Here is a 12,283-nt window from a genome sequence, read left to right as displayed (position 1 = left end):
GGCTGAACTTTGGCCTTCTGTACATACACAACACTGAATAATGGTCGAGAACCAAACTGAGATAGCTCCTATGTCCTTTGGATATACTGTCCCACTGATATTGGAGTCATGATCCTTTATCAGCAGTCAATTGCCCACATGAGTGAAACACAAGAAGCAGCAAAATCTTAACAAACTAACCAATGGGGACAAAGCTTAGTTCTTATGCAAGCACAATTGTGTGCATGTCCTTTAATTGCGGCAACAGGCATAGAGTCTGTATATCCATTCATAAGCTGTCAAAACTGAAACCGGATTAAATGGGCTCCTTAAAGAGTCCTTCTTGCTTGGCTTCCTTGCAATGTTCATTTGCAGCAGTTTAGGATGTTATTAGTTTAATCCATGGCATAAAGCTATGCCAAGCTGCTTGCCTTTAATTTACTCTTTCGACTAGGGCTAGGCATATCATGGATGTTGAAAAAGTGGTAAATCAAGTTTGGGATGAATAGCCAGCATACCCAGCTCACATCCTGGCCCGCTTGTATGTTTTGGACGTCAAACATGCTTTTCCAGAGTTCAACTCTAATTGGCCCAGGATAGAGTCAAGCCTTTGAATAAGCCATATAAAAGAAAGATCCGATTATGTAATCTTTGCCTATGGCTACATTGCCAGGGGACTCTTAAGGGAAGCACAGAGTCACTTTACTAGTTTCACTTGCCAGCCTTCTAAGATCATCACTTCAGCTCTCAAGGAGCTTGTGGCAGTGCGTGAGAGAAGATTTCCTGGGTTGGGGACAAAACTCTCAGTGAGGCTGAAAAACTTGCCTTCATATATATTCAGGATTATATTGCAAAAAGCAAAGCAAAGGTATCTTAAAAGCATTTGTTGTGGTTGTTTTCTTCTTTATACCTCATAATAGCTACAGCAATGTTAGCATCACGGGCCAATCAGCCTTTTTAAGCAAAAGGATTTGTGGCTTTGGCATTCCTAACTAGGCCCATTTAATTCCTTGCAAGTATAACCACTTGGAATGTAGAAAGCCAGTGGCTTGGCCAGAAATAGGAGCATTTCAGAGAGATATTTGGCATGGCTGAACTGGGTAAATTAATGTATTGCATGCATATCCCACCAACACCACCTCTCACCTCTCACATTGGACCTCTAGGATGCCCTATTTAATATAGGACATTGTTCAGACTGATGGACCATCACTCCTCCCACACACACTTCATGCTGACTTACTATTTTTCAAATATTTTATTGAAAAGCATAACAAAACAATCATGACCAATAGACAAGGTGAGAAGATCAACAGCATTTCCCAAAATAAAGCATCACTATTCCCAAGAAGTTGCCACGTAAGTGCACCGTGATTAATTTGCAAGCAAGAACATATTTGTGATGTTACCCGCAAAGATGCACAGAGTTCCACTGAGGAACACCACAAAGCTGATGCAAAAATAGTTAACACGCTTTCACAATGTTTGTGCTCGCTGAACAGGATCCTCTACATTTGGCACAGATCTAATTTAGGCAAAAGACTCTCTCACATCAATTTGGCAAATCTTGCTGGCCTTCTCTGAACTTCTCTGAAATGACCAAGATTTCCCTGCATCCACAAGCAGAGCCCTTCAAGTTCATCGTGAGTTTTGCTTTTGATGAAACAAGTGGGACCTGCGAGAGGTTGCCACGTAGCCACACTGGCTAGCAGGAGTGCTTCTGCTCAAGGTTCCAGCCAGTCAACCCTCTTCCAACACTCTCCCGTTTTTGTTTTCTTTTCTGTCTTCCATGCAATATTGCATTGCAACCAAAAATGCTCCCAGTCCTCTTTAGGCTGGATTTTCTTTCTGTGCATGAGTCAGGACTTTTGGGCTTTCTCCAAATATACTGATAACTCCCCCCTTATTTCTTAATGTTCCCAATTTGAGACTCCAGTTCTACTCACATTCAGCATCTGCTCACTCTCAGAGGAAGTAATTTGGTGAAATTCTACTATTAGATTTCTGCTATAATAATAAGCTAATCAAAATCCTCAGATGTTGGCCACCAATTTGCGATGTCCATCGATCTGGATGGCTTTAAAGAAGCTTGGGCAAATTCATGGAGAAGAAGGCTATCAATGACTATTAGTCGGCATGGCTCTGTGATACGTCCATCAGAAGCAATAGGTCTCTGTGCACCAGTTGCCAGGGAAGTTGGGCGGAAGGGCGTTGTGAGCTCATGTCCTGCTTGTGGGTTCTGTGGGCAGCTGGTTGGATGACAACGCTGAACAAGATAGCCCTGTGCTCTGATCCAGCATGGTTTCTCTTACTGAAGTGCCTGTGCATTTCATTCCTTAAAGCAAATGTGCTGAAAAGCACAACTTAATTTCCATTTTCTATGTTTCTGTTAAACGGCATTGATCCTGAACTACCGTAAAGGGCTTCAGGTCAATGTAAAGGACACTGCTTTGCTCTCAAAAATTCTCAAGTCCAGTCTCCATCAATCAAGGATCGTGAATCAATGTAATAAAGGTTTAAGGACAACCGTTTGGTTCCATCAGCACACATTCCTTCCAGAAAATGCCATTCAGTTCAATGGATTGGTGTGGAAGCAAGAGTTTTGCATGTTGCACCCTTACATGTCAACAATAAAAAAATTCCTTTCATAACTGGGTTAAAAACTGGGTTTTTAAAAATCAAGCCTAAGAATAGCCATCTCTTGACTACAGTATTGCTAAAAACAGTAAGCATTTGCCCATTTTCTTCAGTGCTTCTCAGGCATTTCTTGGATTCAGATAGCTGAATTTCACAACCTGAGAGGAATGTCATGTGTCTAAAGAAAATCAAGAAAATATGTATTAAATATAGTTCACTGCCTGAGCAGTGCTTCAAATTAACATCTCTTTCCAAAAACAGCTTTGAAAGTATCCTACCACAGTCCCATTTATGACTCTTGTCAAGGTAATCTAAAATCCTGGCCTTTGTTCTTTTTCCAATTCTTCTAGATTTTATTTTATTTATTCTTATATTAGAAGTCTTAGCTTATCAAAATGAGACAAGATCCATAAATCAAAAGCTTACCTCCCACTTCCTGATCTGTGTCCTTAAGGGTTGAAATCCAATCGGATTGCCCATACCTCTCCGAACTGGAAGAATTACGGGGAATTATGCAGGGTCAGAGCAATGAGGAAGCAAAGCTTGCTCTCACGCTCTGCAAAATAGTGAAATAGCTGATTTCAGCCATCTACATGCAGCGCTTTGGAGCGGGTGGGAAGCAGGTGGAGGCGCTGCCACATTACCTGGTATTTTGGTACCTGTCTGTTCTGCTCCCGCCACCCAGAACAGCCCACAAAACCTTTCTCCAAGGGCTGGTCTTGTGACTTCAGAGAACCAACTGGTGTGGCTCCTTCTACACTGGCTGCAAAGTATGCAGCGTTCCAGGTGCAGATCTCCGGCTGTGAGGCCAGAGCTGTTTTCTGACCTGATAGCTGAGCATCCAAAAAACCTACAGCCAAATGCCTGTGAAGTGAAAATAGTTGCCTCCTTTCCACTCAGGACTAGCCTACTGAATATTAACCCTCTACCTGCTTAATATGGAACCTGGATTGACTGTTCAGGCTTACTGGTTAGGGTCCACATGCTTTCAAAGCATCACAGTTATTGATCTCAGCTCAGTGGGCTGGGAGCAGAAGACCATCCTGAAATCTGCATGATGGAAACTGTGCTGCAGGAGACAGTTCTTAGAATGCAGACATATCAATACAGAACCACAGTCTGGTCTCCATCCTCTTTGGACCCATGGGCCCATTCGGGAGTCGAAAGCTACTGTAAGCATCTCCACTAAGTGCCAAATCACGGCGTCGCAACACACCTGTCACAGCTGCGGTTCTTCAGCTGCAGCTTCTTTAGCAAAATCATTTGTTTTGTGTCTGTTGGGCACTGCAACGAGTATGTAATGATAGCCCTTATTAAAGAGCATTGTGAGTGCCGCTGTGACAAAGTGATTCGACTGTTGGACTGGGACTCAGGAGGTCTCAGCCATGACACCAAGTCTCTGAGCGTGGCAGTGACTTGCAGCCTAACCTACCTCACAAGGTTGTAGTGAGGATAAATAGGGAGAGGAGTTGGATTATGAAAGTGACTTTGGGTTCCTTGCAGGAAAACAGGTGGGATAAAAATTGAATGAATGAATGAATGAATTCAGTGAATTGCTGGCAGTGCAATGCATCTAATGCTTCTTTTAAGCAAACATTTTGACAATGTCCATTAGTTGCTTCTTTTCGGGAGGAGGTTATGGCATAGATAAATTTTACAGTGGAACAGGTTTTTTTTAAATGTACTAACGGCACTCTTAAATTATTGACATGCTGCATGGAAACTGACAAACAGAAGGGGAAACAGATTCTCCGCACTCCTTTGACAGCTGAAGATCTGCTATCGCACCACTGGAAGGGAAAATGCCTATCTCCTACATTGCAACGAACTGAGGACCTTACAATGCTTTTGATATAATGGGAGGCATACAGTGTGCGTTCAGAGGGTTACAGGAAGGCGAGGTGCATTCCTGTGCATCTTTAGATGGAGAACATTCCCACAATTTGCAGCACGCTAGCTGGTGCATGCTTGAGATCATAGGACTTTTACCTGTCAACACAGGCAAAGGACTGTCCCCTTAAAATGGTGTTTCTTAGCTAATTTCAAAGGGACAGCTGTGTTGGTTTATTGCAGACAAAATAACAGAGTTTGGGGGCACCAAATAGAATTAAGATGACCTAAATCTCATGGACTAGATAGAGTCCATTTTATGAGGTCCATTTAGACAATGAACATGTAGAGAAATACAGGAACTGCTCATGCTGAACTTTGAGAAATAAAAAGGCAACCTAAAGCACAGGGAAAGGGCAAAATTGACCAATTAGCCTGGATTTGATATGTTCACATGCACACCTGTAATTCAAAACATGAAGCTGGACTTACACATCAGCTAAATATCACAGCTCCGAACACTTCAATTGGTGCAAAATAGAGCTGCCAGGTTGCTGACGGGGACGGGGCGTTATGCTCACATGACTCCAGTCCTCCGTCAGCTTCACTGGCTTCCCATTGAAGCCTGGGCCCAATTCAAGGTGTTGGTTATGACCTATAAAGCCCTAAACGGCTTGGGTCCTGGCTACCTGAACGAGCGCTTACGTCTGTATATGCCCGACCGCCCCTTGAGATCTGCGGGAGAGTCCCTTCTCCGGGAACCCTCCATGAAAGAAATTAGGAGAGTAAGTACTCGGAGGAGGGCTTTCTCTGCGGTGGTACCCAACCTATGGAATTCACTCCCCAAAGAGGTCCGCCTGGCACCGTCGTTACTGGTTTTTCGGCGCCAGGTAAAGACCTTTTTATTTAAACATCATTTTAATTGTTAAAATATATGATCTGGCCAGGGCAACTTCTTCTTCCTTCTCTTTTCTCCTCCTATATTCTTTATTTACTTATTTTATACTGTTAATTTTAATTTTATATTATTGTATCTCAGTATATTTTTTGTATTTTTGTATTTAGTGGTAATTTATTATATTCTATTGTATTTCAATGTATCTTATTGTGTTGTAAGCCGCCCCGAGGCTTCGGCAAGGGGCAGCATAGAAATGTTATAATAACAACAACAACAATATACTATGTCTGTCTTCCTCCGCATTATTTCAAATAGGCTTCAGAGCTCTAAACATTGTGTTAGTAAGGTTTCCTGGCTTCTCCTCAACTCACGCTCCAAAGAAGAGGCTGTACTTCATTGGCAGAGTACATGATCTGCATGCAGAAGTTCCCAAGTTCAGCCCTCACCTTCTCCAGGAAGGACTAGGTACAGCTCCAGCCTGGAACCCTGGAGGGAGCCCATGCTGAGCTAGATGGGTGAAGAGGCTGATTCAGTAGACGGCCAACTTCCAGGATGTCTTCACACAGTACTTTGATGATAACATCGCTAAGTATCTGCTGAAGGCTACTGTGGAAACTAGCAGGAAAACTGTGAACCGACACGAAGAACCCTGACTCTGTTTACTAAGTCAACTATTCCACATAATACACACACACCAGCAAATGCCCATAAAAAAGCTTACCAAATTATTGTATGTACTTCCTCAAATATTCCACAGCTTTTACATGCCCTGCAATCTTGGCCTACAAGAAGATATTTCAATAGTAGTAAGCACCATTGTGTAAAGTGTAGGTAGATCACATATATACCTGCACACATTCAACATACACACAAGACATACATAGGCACACACCAAATCATACTGTTTCCTTACGCACAGCCCATATGTGTCAATATTCTTCTTCAGATCCTTTGAACACTTGAGGACAGAACGGTATTTACTACGGGGTCTTTTTTGTGGTAGTACCCCCATTATGAAACATCCCAAGAAAGCTTCACCAGGCTTGGCCCACTGGAAGCTTTAGGAAAGATGCAAAAAGTTTTGTATTCTACCACATTCAAGACTATAATCCTGGGTGGTGGTGATTTTTTTTCCTTCAGAGAGTCAAGGACAGTCTGAAGACAGATAATTTGTTTTTAAGAGGAATCACTTGAAATCAATACCTCTTTTTAAGGGCTAGAAAACTGAGTGGTTTTATTTTTGCTGCTTTCTATTAGCATTTATTGTTATCTACCCATTCAGAGATTTTATGTATATTTTATTACAAATTATGCTACTTTTAAATGCTTGTCTAGATGGCCCTTCGAGCTGAGTTGGCAGGATACAAATTTAAAAACAGATAGGTACATAAAAACAACCATACTGTCCCGCAGACAATTAGAAGCATTAATTGCATTAAGACCATGACAAGACAGCAGCGCTCACTCTTTACTGTCTGTGCAATTGGGCATTAATCTAAAACTATTAGAAGTGGAGCCCAGAAAAAAAGAAAAGAAAATTCAAGTTGTGCAGGCTTTTGCACAAAATCCCGGCCATCACCTATCCGAATACTCTCATTCTTGCTGGCCCTTCTTTTTTCTTCCAGGAAACAGCTGCTTATGGCTCATGCGTGTCAAGCATGTCAGAAACAGACATATGCAGGATAATCTGCCCATGAAGGAGGTCAGCCAAAGCTTTCCCCTAGCAGTGCAGCTCTGCCGAAACACCTTTCCAGAAAGGGCACAATCTTCATTTCATTTATTACATTTGTACGCCACCCCATAGCCCATAGGGCCCTCTGAACAGATTACAATAGAACAAAGAAAGAAAGAAAAAATACATATTCCATAAAAATACAATAATATATTAGAGTGATACAATCGAGCAATTCAATATTTAACTGTAAGTGATATAAAATCAAAACAATCCTTAATACAATAATATAATAAATAATGCAATACAGAATACAATATAATGCATAATACAAAAAATAGTATCAATAATAATATGATATAGCTATAATCCCCCATAGACAAAGCCCAGTTACCCATCAGTACAGCTAAAGAAATGCAGCCATGTGGTCCTGTGTTGATCACACCCACATACATCTTAGGCATGTTTAGACAGGAAAAAACCTTACACTTCCCAGCCAGCTGGGACCTATAGGACATTTTCCCTATGCTAAGTGGTCCTGGAGTGTCTAGCCTTGCGATTTCCAGCACACTACTTGTGTGTACTGATGCATTCAGAGACCCCTCTCTCAGCACCCTCCGGGGCCTTGACTCTCCTGTTTTGTTTTGACTTAAGACTTGCTTTTATTTCACAAACTATTTCTAACTAGGAGGCTGGCCTGCTCCAAAGCCAAGCACTGCTCCCCCAGCTTCAACTTTATTCGCATTCAAAAGAGGGATTTGGTTTTAAGAAAAGCAATGCTGGATCAGACCAATGCGTCCACCTAGCCAGCATTCTGTTCCCAGAGTTGCAAATCGGTTTCTCACAGGATCTTTTGTGCCGGGTTTAAGTACCGCATCTTCCTTTTCCTAAAGCACCCCCATGACTGGTAAGTGCTGCCTCTGATACCAGAGGTGGCAAGTAGCCAGCAAGTAGCCAGCAATAGCTGTCTCCTCCATGCACTTGTCCAATGCCATTTTAAAGTCATCCACATCAGTGACCCAGCTTCCTGGGGGTGTGAACTCCACAGTTTAACTATGTGCTGTGTTGCCCATGCCACTGTTCACTCCAAATTCCAGATCATTTATGAACAGGTTGAAAGGCACACAGAACCCAGTTTTGGAGCTCAGATCCCAACTCTCCCTTGTATTTCACCTCCTGGGCAACTTATTTTTAATTGTGCCTCACCAGTTTTCCTTCTGAGAAAGGAGCACTGCCCATTATGGTAGCCACTGGACAATGATGTCCACTTTGTGAGAACAACTGCAAAACACTCCCCATATTTCAGTATGCCCAGTGACCCAGAAAGTTTGAGGTTCTGTGCCTTGAAGTAAAACTTGAATTTAATAAACACATTCAACAGAAGGTCCACCTTAGCTACTTCCAGAGTTATACTTACCACAGTAAATGGAGTATTCCCATCGGAATCAGGTTTGTTCAAATCCACACCAGCAAGATACCATGCATGAAGACCATCAACATCGCCACTAAAAGCAAGACTGAAAAAGGAATAATTACATATTACTGGGCCTGGCAAATAATGCTTTTAGTCCAGTCTGTTGTTCCATACCCCAGGTAACAAAATGCTTTACAAATTTAAAACACAATTGGACACATCCATGGAGGGTAAAGCTAGCACCAGCACCTTCTTGACCTAGTTCCTCAGGAACTGGTGTCCGTAAACTGACCTAAGACACTGGAGTTGACCTTGGATGATTATGGGCTCCCAATGAAGGATGGGACAAGGTGAGGGCTGCCTCCTCATTTCCCTCACTCTCCCAAACACTGAGACAGCTGAGTTTGGCCAGGAGGGGTTCCTTGTGTCCCAACAGAGCCTTAGTCTATGCCATTCCTCCCCACCCCCTTGCAATGCTCCCCCGCACAGACTCCAAAGTAGCTTTTAAGACTGTGGGGTGCCAGGTGGCATGGAAAGCGCCATGCTGGTAGTGTGGATGGAAAGAGGCGCCCTCAATGCTCCAACCTTGGAGCACTTTTCTGAGGTAGGACTGGGACTCCTGCAACCGTAAGTTCACATCCTTAGTTGCCCTTTCCCACTCTTTTTCGAACTCTCCAATGACCTTTAAAAGACTTTTAGTTTTTCAATATTTCTATTTTATGATATTTTTAAATACTTACTCTGACATTTTAATGTTTTGCCAATTACTTTTTGGGGTATTGAGTATGACTTTTCACTATGGTCAGATATGCAGTAGTCTAACAACTAGAATATTGATTATGCCTGCAATTCTAAAGTTATTTTCACATGAATTTTATCAAAATTAACTTCAGGGAAAATATGTTTACAAAGTGCAGCATTCACGTGCAATGGAACAATTTCAGTTTGGGAAAGTTTATTTCATCACCTGCCCTCCAATTCCAATCTTATGCATACCAAAAAATATTAACTCCCTACTCAAGAAGGGACCAGCAAACCGTTCTGACACCTTGCCTCTACTTCTGAGCACAGAGTAACAACTCTTCACAACTCTACTGCAAAGACCTTTGACTCCCACACATAGGACTGCCTGTTCAAACTGGGCTACATTTGTTCAGTAGCAAAACATTTATACCCATGTGAAGAAGCATGATTCATATAAACCTATACTGCAATAAAGATGAACACTTCTGTCAGGTAAGTTGCAGGGCACACGCCGTTGTCACTCTCACACACAACTGTAGCCTATTTTTCTCAAAAGCCACCAATCAGAGTGCGCAGAGAAATAAGCTAAGTCCTCAGACACAATCTAGCTTTTGACTTCAAAGTCTTCTATCCTGAACGTGTGATTCCATAGCAGAACAGGGGCTCCAATATACAAAGGATGCTGCCCGCCTTGAAGGGATTCCTCTATCTATCTGGTTAAATGGAGGAATGGGCTTCTCTCATGAAAGCTGCATCCCTCTGCAGTGCTACCCATTTGTTCAAGGAGACAAGGAAATCCATGGGGTGCCCATCCATTCTGTCAATTCTTTCAAGCTCTCATTCATCTCCATCATTGTTCAAGGCCCAACCCATTTTCTATAATCAGCATAATCAATTGGTAATTCTTTCCCTGGAATGTTCCAGGCTGCTGATGGAGGGGGTTCCCTCTGAAACATTCTATTGTTAAAACAAAAGCAAAGTAAGAGACCTACCAGCCCACAGAAGGAAAAAAATAGGGGGAACCAAGTTAGTTCCTTCTTCCTGATATGCTAATATTTCTATGTGTTGGGCGGGTTCCCACCCCCTTGGGGTAGCACGTAGATCATCTCTACAACTTAAAGTGGTACACTCCGGGAAGAGCTTCAACGCTTACTCTGCTGTTGTATATAGTGTGCCATGCACCCACTGAAACCTTTCACAGGCATGTTTCTTCACCTTGGATGACATCATAATAGGACCAGAGCAAATTTGCACCCTTACAGTCAAACAGCTAGAACATTCTTTCCCTGTTTTGTTGTCTTTTCTTCATTGGCAACAACACATCACAGAGCCAAAAACAAAAAGCCTGAAATGGCTACCAGGAAAACTGGGAGAAGATTACAAAAGCTCCAAACAGCTGAGCCGGCAATACTGCTCAATGAATCAGCAGTGCAAATTAATAGGGGGTGTATGAGAAGAAGCTTTCGGCAGGCTAGTTTCACCCAGTGGGTGTGCCCATGACCAAAGGGGAAAAGGCACAGGCAGTTTCATATTTCACAAGACGACGATTTATCCCATATGAAAATGCTGTTTAAATGGGATATTCTGCATTTAAATTGCTTCATTTTCTTGCATGTTTTTACTTTAAAATTCCCCAGCCAATTGCAGTATAAGAACAAACCTAGGGCAAAACAAACACACACACACACAATTTTAATTTAAGGAGGCAATAAAATTGGCAGCTGGCCTCTGAGACAAATACAGCTGCTCGAGGGGTGATGCTTGCCCACTCCCCAGCGGCCAACCTACTGGCAAAGTGCTTAAGTGCAAGGGAACCTGTAGGGAGGGCTCTTTCGGATGTGGGATGCTCATCCGTTCCTCAGACCACACCTCCACTGACATGAATTGTTTGTTAGAATAAAGTGCCTCCTATAGCACAGATGGCCAGAGAAGCATTATAGCATTTGGACTAAACATTTGTACTGGACTAAATAAGAAAGGGTCCAGCGGAGGGCAATAGAAATGATCCAGGGTTTGGAAACACTGCCCTGTGAGGAGAGACTGAGAGAACTGGGCATGTTCAGCCTTGAGAAAAGGAGACTGAGAGGGACATGATATCCCTCTATAAGCACCTCAAAGGTGGTCACAAAGAGGAAGGTCAAGATCTCTCTCTTCTTGCTGATGCCAGAGTGAAGGTCACAGAATAATCAGTTGTGACAACCCAGATTCAGGCTGGACTTCAGGAAAAGCTTCCTCATGGTCAGAGCAATACGACAGTGGAACCAGCTGCCCAGAGAGGTGGTGGACTCTCCCACACTGGAGACATTCAAGGTGAAACTGGACAGCCAGCAAGTGTCAACATTCCCAGCTGGCCCTGTTGGTCTATGGTCATTTTCATTTATATGGTAACTGGGAAAGCTCCTTATAAAGACTCAACTTAGATATGTGTTTTAGAAAGAGCCAAAACAATGGCAAGGATGGAGGTTGGACATTAGAAAGTGACTAAAAGAGCAGTCCTTTGCACAACCATTCTGGAACAAACCATGAATGCTTCTAGTCCAGCATTCTCTTCATACAGTGCCCGACCAGCTGCCCAAGGGAAACCTACAAGCAAGACATGAGTGCAACAGGAGTGATACACAGATGTAAATGCCATTGAGCACTGCAGGGCTTACTTCTGAGAAAGCAGGACTGCACTGCATGAGACTACGCTACAAATCAGAAAGCCCATTCTTTGAATGCCATCACAGCCATTACCTTACCAGGTGGGCTTAAGTCCCTTGCCACCCCCGCCACCATGTGCATTATGAAAAGAATCGTATTCATTTGCAAGCAGGCCTTGTACACTCGAAAATGCTCTACAGGTACTTAGTATTTATTGTTGTTATAATGTTGTGATTATTTTCTACAAAATTTACTGGGTGGCTTTGAACTAATCTCCAACCTGCAGATTAACCTAATTCACAGGTTTGTTCTCAGGTTGGAATAATGTCATATACTGCCCTGAGCTCCTTTGAGGAAAGAGAAAATAAAATGACATAAAACCAGAAGCAAGTCATTGATTTAAATGAGGCATTTTAGAATTTTGCATTTGGAACGGCTAACCTCAGCTCTGAGCTACAAAGGAGAG

General features: G+C 42.7%; 1 protein-coding gene across 1 annotated transcript in view; it reads right to left on the bottom strand.

Moving 5' to 3' along the window:
- Positions 1 to 1,222: 1,222 nt before the first annotated feature.
- The window catches only part of LOC123026353 (60 kDa lysophospholipase-like), an 83,019-nt gene continuing 71,958 nt past the window's right edge, over positions 1,223 to 12,283 (bottom strand). The window contains exons 14-16 of the mRNA XM_044435864.1: positions 8,434 to 8,533; positions 6,066 to 6,126; positions 1,223 to 2,794 (exon numbers count right to left, since the gene is read on the bottom strand). Coding sequence (XP_044291799.1) covers positions 6,070 to 6,126; positions 8,434 to 8,533 — 157 coding nt within the window. The 3' untranslated portion in view covers positions 1,223 to 2,794; positions 6,066 to 6,069. The remainder of the gene's footprint in view (positions 2,795 to 6,065; positions 6,127 to 8,433; positions 8,534 to 12,283) is intronic.

Source organism: Varanus komodoensis, unplaced genomic scaffold (assembly GCF_004798865.1).
Source record: "Varanus komodoensis strain SLA01 unplaced genomic scaffold, ASM479886v1 scaffold3, whole genome shotgun sequence".
Lineage (NCBI taxonomy): Eukaryota > Metazoa > Chordata > Lepidosauria > Squamata > Varanidae > Varanus > Varanus komodoensis.
The sequence above is the reverse complement of the archived record's forward strand: the minus strand, read 5'-3'. Positions and strand labels throughout refer to the sequence as shown.